Source organism: Acipenser ruthenus, chromosome 52, assembly GCF_902713425.1.
Source record: "Acipenser ruthenus chromosome 52, fAciRut3.2 maternal haplotype, whole genome shotgun sequence".
In the NCBI taxonomy this organism is placed as follows: Eukaryota; Metazoa; Chordata; class Actinopteri; order Acipenseriformes; family Acipenseridae; genus Acipenser; species Acipenser ruthenus.
In genome coordinates, this window is record NC_081240.1 from 1,213,573 (window position 1) to 1,233,206 (window position 19,634).

The 19,634-nt window shown below is 39.9% G+C and overlaps 1 protein-coding gene across 1 annotated transcript; it reads right to left on the bottom strand.

The window, feature by feature from the left end:
• Positions 1-1,357: 1,357 nt before the first annotated feature.
• Positions 1,358-12,511, bottom strand: LOC131722988 (tripartite motif-containing protein 16-like). Its single transcript, XM_059016242.1, has 6 exons — positions 9,267-12,511; positions 7,199-7,294; positions 6,791-7,024; positions 6,477-6,636; positions 5,767-5,832; positions 1,358-2,294 (listed from the first exon to the last, which is right to left on the bottom strand). Exons 1-6 carry the CDS (start codon positions 9,837-9,839, stop codon positions 1,759-1,761), a joined length of 1,665 nt encoding a protein of 554 aa, XP_058872225.1. The 5' UTR covers positions 9,840-12,511; the 3' UTR covers positions 1,358-1,758.
• Between the last annotated feature and the right edge of the window lie 7,123 nt (positions 12,512-19,634).

Genomic DNA, 19,634 nt, shown 5'->3' on the forward strand with positions numbered 1-19,634 from the left:
GCCAAAGGGGCTTCCGCTTACTTGTGAACATGGAGTCTACAAAATAAGAGAGCTTTTGTAAACTGGTATTTTCTAAAGACACAAGCATACAACTATTCCACTATAATCTGAAAAAACTATTATTGTGTTAAATACATAAGAACATAAGAAAGTTTCCAAACGAGAGGAGGCCCCATTCGGCCCATCTTGCTCGTTTGGTTGTTAGTAGCTTATTGATCCCAGAATCTCATCAAGCAGCTTCTTGAAGGATCCCAGGGTGTCAGCTTCAACAACATTACTGGGGAGTTGGTTCCAGACCCTCACAATTCTCTGTGTAAAAAAGTGCCTCCTATTTTCTGTTCTGAATGCCCCTTTATCTAATCTCCATTTGCGACCCCTGGTCCTTGTTTCTTTACTGCACAATACTGTTATTTTGGTACTGCGTCAGTGACTTGGAGAAAAAGAACGTCTTATTTAGTTTTTCAGGGCAAATCGGGTAACCCTAACGACATGAACAGTGTGAGAAACTCAAGCTCGAATATAAATTTGGTCAGACACCAAAATCCAAGCAGAACAACTGGACAAAACATACAAAAAGATCATCGTTTTTTTTTCCTGTTAAGTGCTGTTGTAACTGTTAGTATTAACCTGAATATTTAAAGTTCAAAATGAATCATTCAAAATGAAACATAATCTTAACTGATACAAAATTGTTTAAAATACAATGCTCCCATGGCACTCAATTAGCAACACAGACGTTTCCAAAAACGAACCCAGCATTTGAGTAACTGTGATAACAAGAAGCACTCGGGATGATTTCAAACAGCATGAAAAGATATGGGGCCGGTCTAAAGAAAGAGAAAGAAAAATGACATTTGAAGCGCTGTACTCTTTAACAACGGACTTGTTTCAATTGTGTTGCAGAGGAGAAACACAGCTAAATGAGGAACGAGTGATTCAGTAGAGAGAGGCATGGACCCGACTCCAAGGAGAAGAAGAAGGAGTAAAGAGAATGACCCTCCTGATATGTCACAAGAGCCTGCCAGGTACTGAAAGTCTTTTCTTATTAGTTCACGGTGCGGCTGCATGCTGAATAATACCTTTACTAAGAAGCTGTTCAGGAATCCAAATCACTGAGCTGAGTCTCAAGCCCAGGGTTAGAGTCCAGACCTCTCTGTGCTTTACAATGCTTCCCTATGCTTTACCAGACCTCTCTGTGCTTTACAATGCTTCCCTATGCTTTACCAGACCTCTCTGTGCTTTACAATGCTTCCCTATGCTTTACCAGATCTCTCTGTGCTTTACAATGCTTCCCTGTGAGGAAGCATTGTATGAGTGTTAATGAGTATTAATAAATAAGAAAAAGTCACAGTTAATCAATTTTTTATTTATTTTATTAAATCACATTACTAAAATCTGAAATAATAAACAGAACAAACATTTTATGGAAATCAAAGAAAAACAAAAACACACACACAATAAAGCAAACGTAAGTTCACTTTTTCTAAAAACTGTTACAGCACTGACTATTGGATGACATTTTTTAAAATATATATAAAACATAACAATTCTTAAAAATAAATTAAATACAGTTACTTCGTATGAAATCCATTCGTTGCTAAAAACATATAATTCACCTCGTTTCGCTCTGCAGGTGGCGCCGTTTTACCCCCTAACTTTCACCCAAAGTTGTGTCAGATTGAACATTCCCTTCACCCGAGGAGTGGAGAGGACAGACAGGGAGTTCAATACAAAGGGTTTCTTACAACACCAAACAGTCTAGTTCAGCTGGCAGATTGTTACACTGGAATCAAAACAATGAAGCCTAAACCCAGGATAGAGCGGTTCAGTGAATGTGGTTTGGAATCTGTGCAGGAGGGTCATTGTGTCAGAGACGTCATAAAAGGACAGGGTGCCGGCATTAAAGTCCAGATACACTCCTATTCTGGGGTAGTGGGGGGCAGTTATTGCAGTTTTATTGTTATTGTGCCGGGCAGTGTAACTGGAATCATAGCAGCGCAAACTCCAGGACTTGTCATTGTATCCAACGCCACAGGAACGATCCCCTCCTTTCCTGCTGATTCCTTTATATGTGACTCCTATAGAAGCCCTTCCCCCACTCCACTCAATCTCCCAGTAACAGCGAGTCCCAGACAAACCCTCTCTGCAAAGCACTTGGTTCGAGCAATCAAATCTCTCTGGGTGATCATCAGGATATCTCTGGGTCTCTCTCCTCCGTGTCACCTTTCTGTTCCCTTCAGACAGACAGAGCTCTCTATACGCTGTGTTGGGGTCCAGTGTGAGCTGACAGGAATCTGATTGAAGAGAAGAGGACGGGTAGAGGAGAGACGGTTAGAAAAGTCAAATCACTGAGAAAATCAACATTCTGCTGCATCCTCACATCCTGTTTATGGAAGGTGTGTGTGTTGTTTTAATTATTTTTTTTAATACATTTTGACCACTTTTTTAAACTTTTAAATTGCATTTTCTGCCTCAAGATGGCTTCCCGCGGACCGGCATGGACCTCTCAGAACTACATTTCCCATCATCCTCCTGCTCACTGGTAATTCCATCTCAATCACATATGTGAGCAGGAGGATGATGGGAAATGTAGTTCTGAGAGGCCCATGCAGTTACATGGGAAGCTATCTATAAGTATAAAAAAGTGGTCAAAATGTAAAAAAAAAAAAAATAATTAAAACAATACACACACCTCACGTAAACAGTTGTAGCAACACATGGGAACATGCAGCACAATAAAATACAAAGGACCTTATGAACCCTTTAAACCCTCTTGCTGTTTGATTGTTTTGTTCATTATAATTCCTCGATCTCATCAAACTTATTCATTTGGAACCAATCAAATGCAGCTCTGCATACAATTACAGTTCACTTAATGTTCCTACATGGTATGTGTTGCCATTTTACCCACTCAGACCCCTTGCTTACTAAACATCTTTAATAGAATATCATCCACTCTTCAAATATCTGTCTAATATTTTAATGAGCAATCCATCCCACAAGTGCAGTGATACTGCAATATACATTTACTACCAGCACAGGATGACTGGGAGGGATAGCTGTTCATTTTACCCCACAACTGGTTTCACATGCATTGTACATGTATTAAAAGATGGGATGATTTTCTATTCAGGGACACCAAGATATTTAGGGAGAGAAAAGTCTGAGTGGAAAAACAGGCAACAAATGCCCCTCCCCCAGTCATTCTGCATGTATTCATCTGAACCAATACTTGATGGAGAGGAGTGTAGATTAATGACTTCACAATTACTAATAAATAATAATAATTGCTGCCCTCAAGCTCCACCCCTCCCTGTTCTGTAGTGTTAGCTCTTCTCACAATGGAGTGACACATCTTTCAATCAAATGTTTCAGTGAAAACAGACTTACATTTTAAAAACTCAGCTCTGTTCCTTGGCTCTGGAGCCTGCAAACTGTAAACTGCAACTTCATTCACTGGGCAGAAAAAAGAGAGAGAAATAGAATTGAAACATACAACAGTCACTGTCTGCGCCGTCCTCAAATCACTCCCTCCTCCCTGCTTCATCAGTCCCTGTTCCCTACACCCTCCTCCATCCTCCATCCTCCCTCCTCTCTGTTCTCTGTACACTCCTCCACCAGTTATTCAGACGTTATTTTTGGTGTTTTGGGGCGATCAGCCAATAATACAACCGTTGCCACCCTTTCTGCGTTTTCATTGGTCAGATTATATGTCAATCACAGAGCCTGAAGAACCTGCTGAATGTGAGCTGAAGCAATCGTAAAACTTCATCACTGAGAGCCGCAGTGGAACTTCTATATTTTACTATAAATTATTATAGTACAAAAAATAATGGTTTACACACAAAAAAATAGAAAAAAATAATATTTTTTTATAGTTCTGAAAAACCAAACTAAATAATAATAATAATAAGGTGTTACACTTATGGAGCGCCGTTTCAAACCCAGAGATACCAAAGCGCTGGGATGTGAATCTGTCCTCACAGCAACGAACATATATAGACATGTTTTATTTTTAATATCTCTTTATACATTATTCAGCTTCGTGTGATTCTTATTCTTCAGCAGCGTCCTGTAAGGTGCCTGTACGCGTATGTTATTAATGTAGTTATAACGTTATATTAAACAGCAGCACATCCCACAATCCTCTCGGGAGCGCTTGATAAAGAAACCCGTCCAGCCCTCCCTGATCAATCCAAGAGAAACCCGCGTTTCCAACATCGGAACCACCTCGGCAACAGCCGCTCCGCATCCCATCTGAGGACAGAGCTGCATTTCCATGAGGGAGTCACCGCGAACATGGAGAAACCGGACACCCGAAAAATCACCCGGACCCGCACCAACGGGCTTTGAAATACACTCTGATTCGGACTGAAGGGAATCCACTTCACACAAAAAGGGTTCACAGAAATGTGAGCAAACACAACCACCCTCAGAACAAACCCGTGAACACAGAAATGGAAAAATAGAAATGTGAAAGCGCGTCATTTTAACACGCTCCCTAACAATTGCCATGGAAACCCTGACGACCAAAAAAACAAAACAAAACAAAACAGGAATGTCACTCTGCAGAGAAGAAGAATTCAGCTCCACAACACCTGAAAAACTCCAGGAAACGTCAGCTTATTATCAGAAGAGTTTCTTTTTTTAAATGTATTTTTATTTATTTATTTTTTAAAGGGGTTGATACCCATTTCGTGCTTGAAAGGGAACGTGCTGTTTTTAAGTTACAAGTTCAAAGTGTTCTCTTTGGTTGCAGTCGCGTATCACTCCTAGTACAGACCACAGCAATCGCGGTTTTCTCTGTACTGTCTCACACAATGCAAACCTTATTTTAAACTGAGTTCACCTTATCAAAGTTGTTGCTATTTTAAATACAATTCGTTATAGAGTTCACTCTCTGTTTAAAAACTCACTGACATAAACTAAGCAGAGTAAGGAAAAAAATTGCTCATCTGAGATTATAAAAATTCTGCATGGGGCAGCGTGTGTGTGAGTGAGTGTGTGATAGGCAGGGTGTGTGTGTGTGTGTGATAGGCAGTGTGTGTGTGTGATAGGCAGTGTGTGTGTCCTTTGCTCCCCCCTTTACAAATTCAATTGATGATTATTGAGTCATTAGTGTCTCAACGACAATGCAAAAATGAGTCTGTTTTGTTTTACATCTTGGTTTTTCTAAATATAACTTTGCTATATCTTGCATGACACAGTTTTTCTTTTTTTTATATCCCATGTATAAAAAGAAGCTTCTTCTGAATGGCGGAGTTATCTAGTTAACATTACATAAATATAAACACTGATAAACTTTGATTAGTGTTCCCCCAGTTCACATCAGTCTAGAGACAAACGCATCTGAATCACGTTTAAAATGGAAAAATAAGGATCGCGCCTAATTTAACTCCTGTCACAATTCACACAATTCACCTGCTCCCTCATCTCTCCTGCATGCTCCCTGCTGCATCCTCCCTCCTCCTTTTTCCCTGCTCCCTCCTCCTTGCTCCCTCCTCCCTGTTCCCTCCACAGTGCTCCCTCCTCCTTCCTCCATTTTCCCTGCTCCCTGATATCTTCTCCATGCTCTCTCCTCCCTGCATGTATTCATCTGAACCAATACTTGTTGGAGAGGAGTGTAGATTAATGGCTTCACAATTACTAATAAATAATAATAATTGCTGCCCTCAAGCTCCACCCCTCCCTGTTCTGTAGTGTTAGCTCTTCTCAAAATGGAGTGACACATCTTTCAATCAAATGTTTCAGTGCAAACAGACTTACATTTTAAAAACTCAGCTCTGTTCCTTGGCTCTGGAGCCTGCAGACTGTAAACTGCAACTTCATTCACTGGGCAGAAAAAAGAGAGAGAAATAGAATTGAAACATGTGGATTAATACACAACACACACAAGACTCCAAACAGCAATCTGAAAAGAAACAAGGCTTATTCACGGCATTTCAGGATGTAAAAATCCGTACTTCAAGATGTTCATGATTACAATGAATATGTATTCCTTCTGTATCGGTGCAGCAGCCAAAGCCAATGTGAACACGTCTGCCACTGCACTGGAGTCTTGTGTTCCTTCCTCTCCATCATATATCTTTACCCAACAGTACGGTGTCCATATTAGGACACCCTTGTGCATCAAACATGCAGCAGTCATTGTCTGCTCCATCCTCACATCACTCCCTCCTCCCTGCTCCCTCCTCCCTGCTCCCTCCTCCCTGCTTCATCAGTCCCTCCTCTGTATTCCCTGCTCCCTCCTTCCTGCTCCTTCTTCCATGTTTTCTCCTCCCTGTTGCCTCCTCTCTCTTCCATGCTCCCTCCTCCCTCCTCCCTGCTCCCTCCTCCATTTACCATCCTCCTTGCTGCAATATTGATACAGCCAACAATCTGCAAGAGGTCTTTATTAATGTCTTGCAAGTCCTGTCCCTCCTCAAGCCATGGTCTATTTGAGAATTCTCTACCAAATGAATCTGTTTCACACCAACCTGTTGTGTTTATTTTGACTAATTCCCCCTTGCAGAAATCCTCAATATGGTCTTTAAGTTCAGATACAGCTTTCCTCACAGCCCCAAAAGAGATGTCTGTATTGACAGTAACGCTGGGTAAGTCTCCAGCTTCAGGAGGGGCACAGAGAGACTGGAAATTCTACAACAGGAAAGTGGAGAAAAGGAGTTTTCAGTGAAACAGAATGGGGTCCAAAACATTCCTGGGGGAAAGCATGGATTCATTCAATTGGAGAGGTCTGTCTGAAACCGTCCCAGTTATGGACTTGAGATTTTCTAACAAGCAGTGATGTTACCTGTAGAAAATGGATGTGATCCTCTGTCTCTGAAAGCTGTTTCAGCTCAGAGTTTCTCCTCCTTAGCTCAGCAATCTCCTGCTCCAGTTTCTTCATGCGTCCTTCAGCCTGATTCACTGCAGCCTTCTCGTTAGCTCCAATCAGCTCAATAACCTCAGTGTGGATCTTCTCAATGGATCGGATCAGCTCAGTAAAGATCTTCTCACTTTCCTTTATTTCTATGCATGCAGATCTCTGAGTGAAAGAACACAGTAGAGGAGACATGGTTAGAATTGATATCAAAAACACATCAGGCATAGACAGTAAACTTCTGTAGATGTGTTCCAGTCCATCTGTTTATTCTAATAATAATAATAATAATAATAATAATAATAATAATAATAATAACCCCCTCTTTTCAATACCCACTTTCAGTGTCTCCACAGCCTGTTTCAGTTCTTCAATTTCTTTCAGTCTCTTCTGGATTCTCTGTTGTATTTCAATCTGTGTCTCTCCCAGCTGCTTCTGTAAATGTAAATATAATGACATTGCATTTTAATCCATGTTTAAATGTGATAGCTGAATTAAATTTAAACCTTCCTTGGAGGTGGTTTAAACTTGGACAAAGGCAGCAGTTTCAGACAACATGTGTGTATAGTAGTAAGATACAGCACCATCTAGTGCACAGCTGCCAGCAATACAAAAGGACACTTGATCCACAGTAGCTGTCCACTAGATGGTACTGTTTCATACTAGTAACAGTGAATGATGGCTGATCTAGCATGTGTTACATGTTTGTTTTGTTAAGCACCTAGGAAACTGAAGCAGCTTTCTCTTTAATGGATATTTAGGGCTTCTGATTTCCGTTTTTAATCGATAAACACAGATAAAACAGCACTGAAACAAAACAATGAAATCAGTGTAAAAAATGCCTAAATACACAAAATCCCCAGAAGAATGAGCCCGTGAGCAGAAGGACTTCACTGTGGAAGAGAGCAAAGGAAAGAGGGGACTAGTAGGGTGAGCGAAAGAAATTGTAGATTTTAACAAACAAAATCCTAAATAGGTTATTACATTTCGTTTTAAACTAACTTAAACATATCTGTTTTAATCATGTAAAAATGTGTTTTAACGCACCAAATTAAGCTATTTTTTCTGCCCGATTTATATTGTATATCATGTAAATATTGTATTTTGTATATCATATTAATCTTGTATATTATTAATATTATTAATTTATATCATAGGAGATGCCCTTATCCAGGGTGAATTACAATTGTTACAAGATATCACTTTATTTTTTACATACAATTCCCCATTTATACAGTTGGGTTTTTACTGGAGCAATCTAGGTAAAGTACCTTGCTCAAGGGTACAGCAGCAGTGTCCCCCACCTGGGATTGAACCCACGACCCTCCGGTCAAGAGTCCAGAGCCCTAAACACTACTCCATATCATATTAATCTTGTATATTGTATATCATATTAATCTTGGTCTTTTCTGCTTTTTTTAAATTAGGTGCTTGACTTTTCTGGGAATGTCATTTTTAAAAAGTTTAACTAATTAAACTATAATATCTTAAACAATGAAACTGATCTATGATTTTATTAAGTTGCAAGACATATATAAAAAAACACTAGGAATATAAATCATGCTAATTTTACACTACAAATTCCAATGCACCACAAAACAGCTGAACAAATCCTTCTTACCCTGTGAGGCAGGGCGGAGGTCCTGCACGAGTAAATAGTGTGTTTCTGTTTGATTGTAAATAATGTTTTTGATGATCAAGTGTGTGCTAGATATGGCAGGGTATATTCAAATCCAGGTGTGGAATGTGGCCAGGTGTTAACTGATTAATTGATTATCAATTAGCCCTGGCCACATGCCTTTAAAAAGGGTCTGAAAAGCCAGTTTCTTGGTTCTACAAGCAGGGATACAGACTGTCTGGGAAGGAGAGTGTTGCTGTAGGATCCTCACGACTGCGTGTGTTAACCAGGGTGAGAAAAACACAAGAGGAAAAATGTATCTCGGATCACTGTGTGAGTTAACCAGGATCGCTAGCACTGGAAGGAATAGGGAACAAGTTTAGGGGATTTTAATCCCACCCAAGTCTAGAGAGGAGGTGTCAGGGAGACTGTTCCTGGAGCGGGACCTCCTTTCTTGTTTGATCAACTTTTATTTTCTAGTTGTTTTCAAGCAGTGTTTTGTTTTGAATGTTTTGTGTTTTTTGTATCAAAGAAAACCTCCTGTGTCTCTCCTGTCAATCAGCGATAGCCACACCCATAACAACACCCCTGTTACACCCTGAAATACATTGTAGTACATCATAGTTTAGATAGAGCAATTAAAAAACTAGGGCTCTTTAAATAGCTCTTAATATACAATTAAAATCTGATCTGATGTGAAACTGTATAACCTAGTAAACAGACATGTTAAATATCCCTGGGAATTCTTATCTTCTAGGATAGCTACAAGGAAATGGTTCAAACCCTTACCTGTTTCCCAGTCCCAGCTGAGACTATATCATGACCCTTGTGTTCCTCGTCTGCACACAGCCAACAAATACACGTCTGATCTGTTCTGCAGAATCCCTCCAAAACCTTCTGGTGTTCAGCACAAAGCTTCTGCTCCAGATCTCCAATTGCATTGATCAGCTTGTGCCTCTTGAAAGCAGCCCCCTCATAGTGTGGCTTGACGTGTGTTTCACAGTAAGAGGCCAGGCATGTCAAACAGGATTTCACAGCTTTGAACTTTCTCCCAGTGCAGAAATCACACGGCACATCTCCAGGTCCAGCATAACTTTGAGCAGGAGGAGGATTGAGTCCTGTCTTCTTTAATTCCTCCACAAGTTCGGCCAGCATGGTGTTTCTGCACAGATCAGGCCTTGGGGTAAAGGTCTTTCTGCACTGGGGGCAGCTGTAGACACCTGTATGATCAGTCTGATCCCAGTAGTTCTTAATACACCTCATACAGTAACTGTGTCCACATGGAATAGTGACTGGGTCCTTCAATAGCTCTAGACATACTGAACAGCTAAACCGATCCTCTGACCATACTTTTGAAGCCATTCTTGCTGCAGTGAGACAGAGAGACTGACGATTTCACAAGAAACGAAACTTCACTGCGCTGATTTCCTGGAGTTGTGTAAAGCTCTGAGAGGCGGGGTTTGGGACTGAGGCCAGGTTTAGACAAGCAGGGGGAGCAGAAACTGCCGAATCAGATATTTTATGAAACTGTTTCTAAATCCCCCAACAAATATTACAATGTTAAGATTAGGAATTAAACAACTGATATTAACAACTGTTTAATATCAGGGCTGAAGAGTCTGACTTTGTGTTTTAGCCCCAAATCTATAATATGTAATGTTAAGGAATGTTCTGTTACACGTATGTTTGTGATGACGGTTTGAACGGAATCTCGTTACTTTAGTAACGCCTTACTGTAATAATATTACTTTAGTCAATAACGAGGTAATATAACGCGTTTAGCTTTTAATGGCAGTAATAACATTACAGTTACTTTCCAAACAATAAACGCGCTTGCCTCGTTCTCTTGTCTCTGCTGCGCAGCTGCATCGGTTGTCTTTTCTTGTTTTAAAGCCAGTATATTTCAGTGCGGTTATAACCGGAAACGTGACGCGCTCTTTATTATTTATTTATTTGATTTTTAATTATTTATTTAGGAAGGCCATGTGAGCTACAAGTAGCTCGTTTACAAAGGCGTGCTAGAAATAACAGCAGCAGGTTACAGGTTTCAAAAATAAAAATAATATAAACGCACAATGACAAGACAATACACAAAGTACACCTCAGATTTACACAGCGCACACACAAGCCTGTTTAAGCACTAGAACAACAGGGTTTGTTTTTTTAATTCCCACAGGAGATGTCAGGTCTCAGTCCTGCGGGTAACAGCTTCCAGTCTGTAGCAGCAGAACAAAACGAAAGACTTTCTTCCCGCAGCACTTTTTCCAGACGGTATATTAAAGTATTGTGTGTCTCAGACATTACGATAGGCTGTATTTACAGGTAAACTCAGAAACAAGCTGTTTAAATAAACTGGTAATGTGTTGTGTGCCCCTTTAAAGAGAATCCGATTCCAGTGATAATTCCTTGTGTTAGCAGGCGATCGCAAGTTTAATGTAGAATACGCGCTGCAGTGATGCGCTAGCGGAGTACACGGGAGCACACAGATACACATCCTGTTACACATTGTATCGATCTTCTTCAGCGATTCCTCACTAGCAGACCCGCACATCACATCATTATAGTCTAGAATAGTGAACACAAGTAACTCATTTAAACCTTGCTGTAAAGCTTACACAGTGGCGCTGACCACACAATCCTCCAAGCTTCCTTCCAATTTTACTACATACATCTTTAATGGGTTTATCAAATTGAAGAGTTGTGTCAATATAAACCCCTAGATATTTAAAAGTGTCGGCTCTCTCCAATGCTGAGGTATTACAAGTAACAAGAGAATAAAAAATTCTAAAAGGATACACATGTTCCTAATGTTATAAATATTTTCAGTTCCCGGGGTAGAATCTTAATGGTGCATATTGATATAGCGCGGATATTAAAAACAACGCATCCAATTCTCTGCATGCTGCCACATCAGACCTTCACACAGCGAGGTGTGAAAGATTAAACACAAAGAAAATATCAATGAAAGAATTTAAAATCAGTCAAATATAAATGTAGCCCACAAACAACAAACATTTCAGTTCTTGTTCTGTCCCTGTATATTTAGAGATTCACAAACCCCATTAAACACGTATTTGTCTGCTGATTGCTCTCATTCAACCCTATTGGTTTATCTCTTTCATAGTATTAGGTTAATATCATTCATGCAGTGACAGGTTGGGGGAGGGATTTCCAGATCTCTCATTTGTCACAAACAGTAACACTTAAGCAGCTCTGGGCTGCACATGCGCGGGCCAATAGCAAGGCTCCTGCATGGTAATACGTGTTACTAGAAGGGAGAGCTAGCCTTGAGCTTTGCAGCATAAAACAATACATTTGAATGGTCTTTATGCAAAAGAGCTATTCGTCCAACATTGTGCCCCACACCCACCTTTTTATACTCGATGGCACCTCTGATTTGAAGCAGAGAATGTACAAAAGACACATTGGGCAAACATTTGTTTCCATTTTTGAATTTCATTCACACAGACGTGTAGGCTTTTCTACACATCCATCCCTTTTGTGGAACAGCTCACATGTCGCAAATGCGGGAATCTCGACTGTGTCGTTTCTGGGAGTGGGGGGCTGCGTTCGCGCTCTCCCCTGGTGTTATAGTCCAAGTTAAAAACACCGGTATTGAAAGCAATTAGCGATTATTCTCTATATCTCCAGCAGGTGGTTCTGTCAGACTGGGAATGAGATTTTGTTTTTTCTTTCGGAGCGTATAATGTTCTAGAAAGCACCTCAGTGTTTTATGTACATGTATTGTGAAGTGTTTCATATTGAGAAGACAAAGTAACGAGTCAGCGGCACGTGTATCAAAGTTACAAAGTTGCTAATATTAAGAAGACGAGGTTCAGCGGTCCAGTTGTTTTTTTAAACATAGTGTTTCAGTGCTGTACAGACGTTCTATGTCGTTAGTAGTAATATTACTATAGCTTATGTCAAAAGTCTGATTTATGATCCTTTGGACCTTTTGACCTTATATGTATGAAAATATGAATATATAATGAGGGGGCGTGGATTTTATATAGGAGTATGAGAATATATATATATATGCCTATAAGCTTATTGCACGTCTTTTATAAGATATGTACAAAAATCAGTGTTTAATATGTTATTTATGTGATCAGGGGCTAGGGGGTTTAACCAAGTTTTTATAAATGCTTATGATAACTTATGCTTGGTTCAGACAACATTAAAGTCTTATTATTTTTTACACAAGACACTTAATGAAAAAGAGAAAGTTTAAAAAAGGGAAATAAAAGGAAAAAGAAATAGAAAAAAGAACAAAACTTATTCGACATTTAAAAGCATTTAAACAAACATTACACACAGAAATCACAGTAAAACTTGGAGTGTTTTGTCGTTTTAAAAAGGGTCACAGACATATATGCTTATAATTATATCTATATCTATCTATATATATATATATATATATATATATATATATATATATGCATGCATATACACTTATTGCATTTGTCCATATTTACAAAAATCATTGTTTAATAAGACGCATGAGGTTGTTCAAAGGTTTGAGGCGCAGTGATTTTTTCATTTTGATATGCTCATGTTATCTTATGCGGGGTGTATACATATTTTTTACCAGGATACGTTAAAAGCAAAAGATATTTTCACATACAAAAACCAATAGTTGAAACAGGAGAAAGTTTAAAATAGCGTAGCACAAAAGCAAAAAAAAAAAAAAAATTCAGAAAACAACTTATTCGACATTTAAAAAGTGTTTAAACAAGTATTACACACATAAATCACAGGACAACTTGAGCGTTAGTCGATTTAAAAGCGTATCGCCAAAACAAAATAAATAAAAGAGATACTAAATTAAATATTTATAAAAGAACAAAAACAAAACAAAATCTACCAGAGTACAATTTCTGAAAAAAAGCTCTCTTACCGTTTTCAAAAACACTCCCCGGACAAACGCATAAATCCTGCCTGAATTCTCTCTCATGCTTCTTCTCTCTTCAAACTTCAGCTGAGGAATCACTTCAAAAGCGCGTCTGTGACTTAAATAGGGGGCGGGTCCTTTACACCGCACATGCGCGCTACTACATACAGACACACTCACACGTGCGCGCACACGCACACACACCACCACACACACTCACACGTGCGCGCACACGCACACACACACACACGCACACACACACACACACAGACACACACACACACACACACACACACACACACACGTGCGCGCACACGCACACACACACACGCATACACACACACACACACACACACACACACACACACACACACACACAGAAACCCCCGCGGAGAATGCTTTTTGAAAATGTGTGAATCTTGATGTCGTCTGCTCTAGGCATGATCCGAAAGCGAGATGTTATTTCAACTTGAATATACAGCTGCAATCAAAAAGATGAGAAAAGAAATGTTTTAAGAAAAAATCAAATAAAATCGAAATACGTGTTATATTGCGAATAAAAATAAAAGAGAACAATATTGTAAGTGCTTTTTTCACCAACAGTTTTGAATAGCCTCATACACGACCAGACTATTCACCATCAGATTTGAATAGCCCTCAAACACGATCACACTATTCTGATGATTTTTGAATTATTAATAAGTTTTACTGTTTAGATATTTTAAACCATGTGAGCATAGTTTGATCGTGTTTGAGGGCTATTCAAATCTGATGGTGGGAATCTGATACACCCTACTGACAGTGGTATGGCAGGTTTATCAGTCCCAGGGGGCTCCTACACCCTACTTACAGTGGTATGGCAGGTTTATCAGTCCCAGGGAGGTCCTACACCATACTGACAGTGGTATGGCAGGTTTATCAGTCTCATAGGGTCCTACACCCTCCTGACAGTGGTATGGCAGGTTTATCAGTCCCAGGGGGGCTCCTACACCCTCCTGACAGTGGTATGGCAGGTTTATCAGTCCCAGGGGGTCCTACACCCTCCTGACAGTGGTATGGCAGGTTTATCAGTCCCAGGGGGGCTCCTACACCCTCCTGACAGTGGTATGGCAGGTTTATCAGTCCCAGGGAGGTCCTACACCCTCCTGACAGTGGTATGGCAGGTTTATCAGACCCAGGGGGTCCTACACCCTCCTGACAGTGGTATGGCAGGTGATTCAGCCCCAAGGTGTCTGTTTTGACACTGATGTGCTCGTCTGTCTGTTTAGATGTTGTTTCTTGAAGGGTTTTTAGGCTCCTCTGTAACAGTTCGTTCTTCACTCTTCAATAATAGCAATGCATTGGAGCAGCTGTCCAGCAGATATTTCACATGATTCCCTTTGATTGGAATTGAAGCAGCTCACTGTCACTCTGTCACTGTGTAATATTGCATTATACTGGAGAGGGATCCTGGGACAAAAATCTGTTTCAGTCACGACGGGTCCACAGGGCAATAGATCTGACAGACTTTTGATAGAGGGCTGATAAGAGGTGCTTGGTTGGCAGATGTTTCCATTTTCAAGGCGGCACAAATTACTACTGAGGCTTTTTCACAAGGAACAGTCTCTAAAGTGATGTGACTCTCTCTATGTATGGGCCATTCTGACTTGACTGCAGATTTCCACCCCCAATACAACACAACCTGAAGGAATTAGAGGCTGGTAATCATTGAGGAATGGTCTCGTATCCCTCCAGCACAATTTAAAAAGCATCTTGCAGAATCACTACCTGCCACGTCCAATCAGTGCCGTGCTGGCTGCCCATGGAGGCCATACACCATATTGACACTGCTATGGCAGGTGTTTCTGTTTTTTGTACAAATAATGAAAAACCATTAAATAAGCAGATTAATTTAAAATAAATGACCCATACAATGAAGTGTAAATCATTTGTGTTTAATGTGATTTGTCCTGATTTGTTTACAGCTAATATAGTTTTATATTTAAATTTATTGCAGATTTCTTAGATCTATTCAGTATTTATAACACATTAGTAAATGCTGTTACTACCCTGTATTACATGTTCTATAATGCATTATAAAAACATTATAACCCATATTTTAAGCATCTATAACGTGTTAATAAACTATTTAAAAATGACACCTTCATATAAAGTGTTACCATCAACTTCAGCATCAAGTTCAAACGCTATTCAGCTAACAGGATTCTACTGTATACAGGAATCTGCTAGAAACTATTGTAACGGACACTTCATTTACATGTAGTATCCAGCTAGAGCGAAGAAAAGGAATCCAGGACAGTTAATATGCATCAGCAATTACTACTGTTTAGTGTCTATCCCACCAAATAGCTGACAACAATCCTCACACTCGCCATGCCAATAATACAAATGATACATCTGCCCAACCCTGAAGACATCAAAACATATTCAAAAAACTACCATATGGTAATTTAAATAAGCTGCCGTGCAAACAGATACTAGTATAAACGTTAGCATAAACCCCCCAATAGAGAAACGCCAGCTCAACCCCTTCTGCATAGATAAACTGCAGCGCAATCACTGAAATGATCTTAAAAGGAAAACTCGTCACTACAGTGAAATCACTACTTCATAGTATGAAGCAAAACATCAACAGAATGACACAGCTGATTGCAAAATGCAGAGATATTAGAAGGACCGCCAGTCAATAACAGCTTCAGTTGTAAAAGTCTGTAAAATAGTTCAAATAACAGTTCAAATCCAGAGATCCGCGAACAGAACAAAAAATGTCTCTCACAAAAAACAAAACAGAATGGCCATTCAAAAACAAAATGATAATCCATCAGCAAGAGAACAAACCCGGATCTCACGCAGTCCTGTCCAGGTTCGTGGAGTAGAGTCTTCTTCAGAACAATGAAACGATCCGGACCTTTTAAACCAGGCTTCAAAAACCCGGAGCTACCGCACTCACAGCGACGCATCAAGATGAAAAGAGAAAGAGACGACAAAGCTCGGGCTGACCAAACGAAAATAGAAAAAACAAATCAAAATAATAAAAAATAAAGTATACAACTTGAGTGTAAGAACAAACATTAGTAAAGCTGGGTCGACACTACAATGTCTATGTAAGACCGAATATACCTAAGCAAAGGAAACTGTGACTTAAAACAACCAGACCTGTAGACAACCCAGACTAATGAAACAGAAGATCAAACTAGATGGTAACTTTACCAGTACAGTTGCGGGGCTCGCTTTATTGGGAAAGGGGTCAAAGCAGCTGATTTGTGTCAAAAGTCACGTTGTTTACTGATTGTCTCGTGCTTAGAATGTGCGAGAATTTGAAATTTCTCAAAGTTCTATGGCAGTTAATTCAACAGCGGGAAGCAGCCTCCTGAAAGAAGTTGATGCGGTTACTAAAACAGCTGGACCTCTTGATCGGTAGACGCCATTCCTGTTTTGATTTCAGATTTGAATAGCAGAGAAGTAGAGGAAGATTTCATTTCCTCTAAGTATTTGTCTAACTTGTTGGGAAAGTGGTCAAAATTTCAGTTGTTTATAAAACGTTAGAGAAAATTTAGTTGATGCGGTTACTAAAACAGGTGTACCTCTTGACTGGTAAAAGTTATTTCTGTTTTGATTTCAGATTTGAATAGCAGAGAAGTAGAGGAAGATTCCGTATACTCTCACTTTTTGTCTTACTTGTTGGGAAAGTGTTCAAAGCAGCTGATTTGTGTCAAAAGTTAGATCGTTTACAGTAAATATAATGCTGGAAGTCTGGGAGTTTTTAAACAATGGGGGAAAAAGTCCCATTAAAGTGAATGAAGATGGACAAAAAAATGAAAAAAATCTTAATAGTTTAAAAAGTATAAAAGATATCAAAAAGTTGTATACAAGCACCCTCTTCCAGACCGGTCTACACGTTTTAAAGTTTGAACGGCGTTTGTAGCTTAAACGGTGTAAGAGGAGTAGCGTGCCGAAGAAGAAGAAGAAGTATGTCGAAGATTTAAAGTGGGGACTCTTGCTAATAAAATCAAACTTAACCAAAAATTCAAAAACGGCAAGTCTTAAGAGCGCACAGCGTACCAAACAAAACACACCCAGAGATGTCATCACCATCTTTTCTAAATCCCCGGCTACCAAACACACGAGGAAAAAATCAGCCTTAAAACCATGGCAAGCCGATAGGGCCAGAAAAACGAGAAAAGCGCAGCAGTAATTAGAAAGTACTAAATCTCAGCAAGGCAATACCAGACATAGAACTGCTGCCAAAACGATTAGATTAGAAAAATAAACTAATGAGCATAGTATTAGTTTATAATAAAGTATCCATTATATATAATATTATTCACTGTTGAAAAATATAAAGGGAGTATGCATGTAGTATAATATTAGCAACTAGAATATAAGATAGGACAGAACCTGGCCAGGTCCTCTGCAATTAATTTAAGAATTAAGCAGGTGTTGCGCTTTTTGCAACACATTGTGTGTCAGTCGCCACACAGTCTATCAATGATCTCTGTGTCCCAGTTTGAATTGCACAGTCTGACAATGATCTCTGTGTCCCAGTTTGAATTGCACAGTCTGACAATGATCGCTGTGTCCCAGTTTGAATTGCACAGTCTGACAATGATCACTGTGTCCCAGTTTGAATTGCAGTCTATCAACGATCGCTGTGTCCCAGTTTGAATTGCACAGTCTATCAACGATCTCTCTGTCTCTTGTTTCCAGATGAGGAAAGCTGAAGGAGGTTTGGGAAGGAGGGAGCAGCGGATCCAGCGCTCTGATGCCAGGAAGAAACCACACTGTCAGGGGATGAAAACAATCACACAAACAAAGCATCTAGATCCTAAAATAAAATCAACTGGATTATATGACAGACTTGAGTGCTTTATTTTGTATTGACACCTTTCTGCAATGTGATTCTGTTTGGTATCTGACCATGTGGTGCTCAACTCTGTTGAAATTATCTATGATAGATTAGCCCGTATTTTCAATGACTTTTACTCTAGTCTTTTTAATTCCTTCCTCTTTCTTGAAAGGGGTAGAACATAATTTTACTGAGCCTTGTGAAAACTGGAGGGTAGATTTAAAGATGATATGCAATGAAAAAATGTCCGACCAGAGGGTCGTTGAATTGAAACCCTTTCAAAATAAAAATCCCCCTGTCAATTCTGTAAATCAGTTTTTTCATTTTGCACTTTGAATTTCATTTTGAATTATCCCGGGTTTAAAAGGCATGTCGTATGCAGACAGGCTCAAAGAATTGAATCTGTTCAGTCTTGAACAAAGAAGACTACGCGGCGATCTGATTCAAACATTCAAAATCCTAAAAGGTATTGACAATGTCGACCCAGGGGACTTTTTCAACCTGAAAAAAGAAACAAGGACCAGGGGTCACAAATGGAGATTAGATAAAGGGGCATTCAGAACAGAAAGTAGGAGGAACTTTTTTACACAGAGAATTGTGAGGGTCTGGAACCAACTCCCCAGTAATGTTGTTGAAGCTGACATCCTGGGATCCTTCAAGAAGCTGCTTGATGAGATTCTGGGATCAATAAGTCTCCAGACAAGCTTCCCAGCGCCAGCACTGTGTGTGTGTGTCAATACCTGTGTGTGTTTGTGTGTGTGTGTGCGTGTCAGTATCTGTGTGTGTGTGTGTGCGTGTGTCAGTATCTCTCTGTGTGCGCGTGTCAGTACCTGTGTGTGTGTGTGCGTGTCAGTACCTGTGTGTGTGTGTGTGTGTGTGTGCGTGTGTGTGCGTGTCAGTACCTGTGTGTCAGTACCTGTGTTTGTGTGTGTGTCAGTACCTGTGTGTGTGCGTGTCAGGTCCTGTGTGTGTGTGTGTGCGTGTCAGCACCTGTGTGTATTTTTGTGTGTGTGTGCGTGTCAGTACCTGTGTGTATTTGTGTGTGTCAGTTCCTGTGTGTATTTGTGTTTGTGTGTGTGTTTGTGTTCTTGTCTACCTATCTAAGTGGGGTCTTAGGTGTGGTTACACATCCACCAAGTGGGGACTCGGTAGCCAGGTGGGGACCAAATCCAAAACCCCACAACGGACTTGTTTCAATTGTGTTGCAGAGGAGAAACCCAGCTAACTGAGGAACGAGTGATTCAGTAGAGAGAGGCATGGACCCGACTCCAAGGAGAAGAAGAAGGAGTAAAGAGAATGACCCTCCTGATATGTCACAAGAGCCTGCCAGGTACTGAAAGTCTTTTCTTATTAGTTCACGGTGCGGCGGCATGCTGAATAATACCTTTACTAAGAAGCTGTTCAGGAATCCAAATCACTG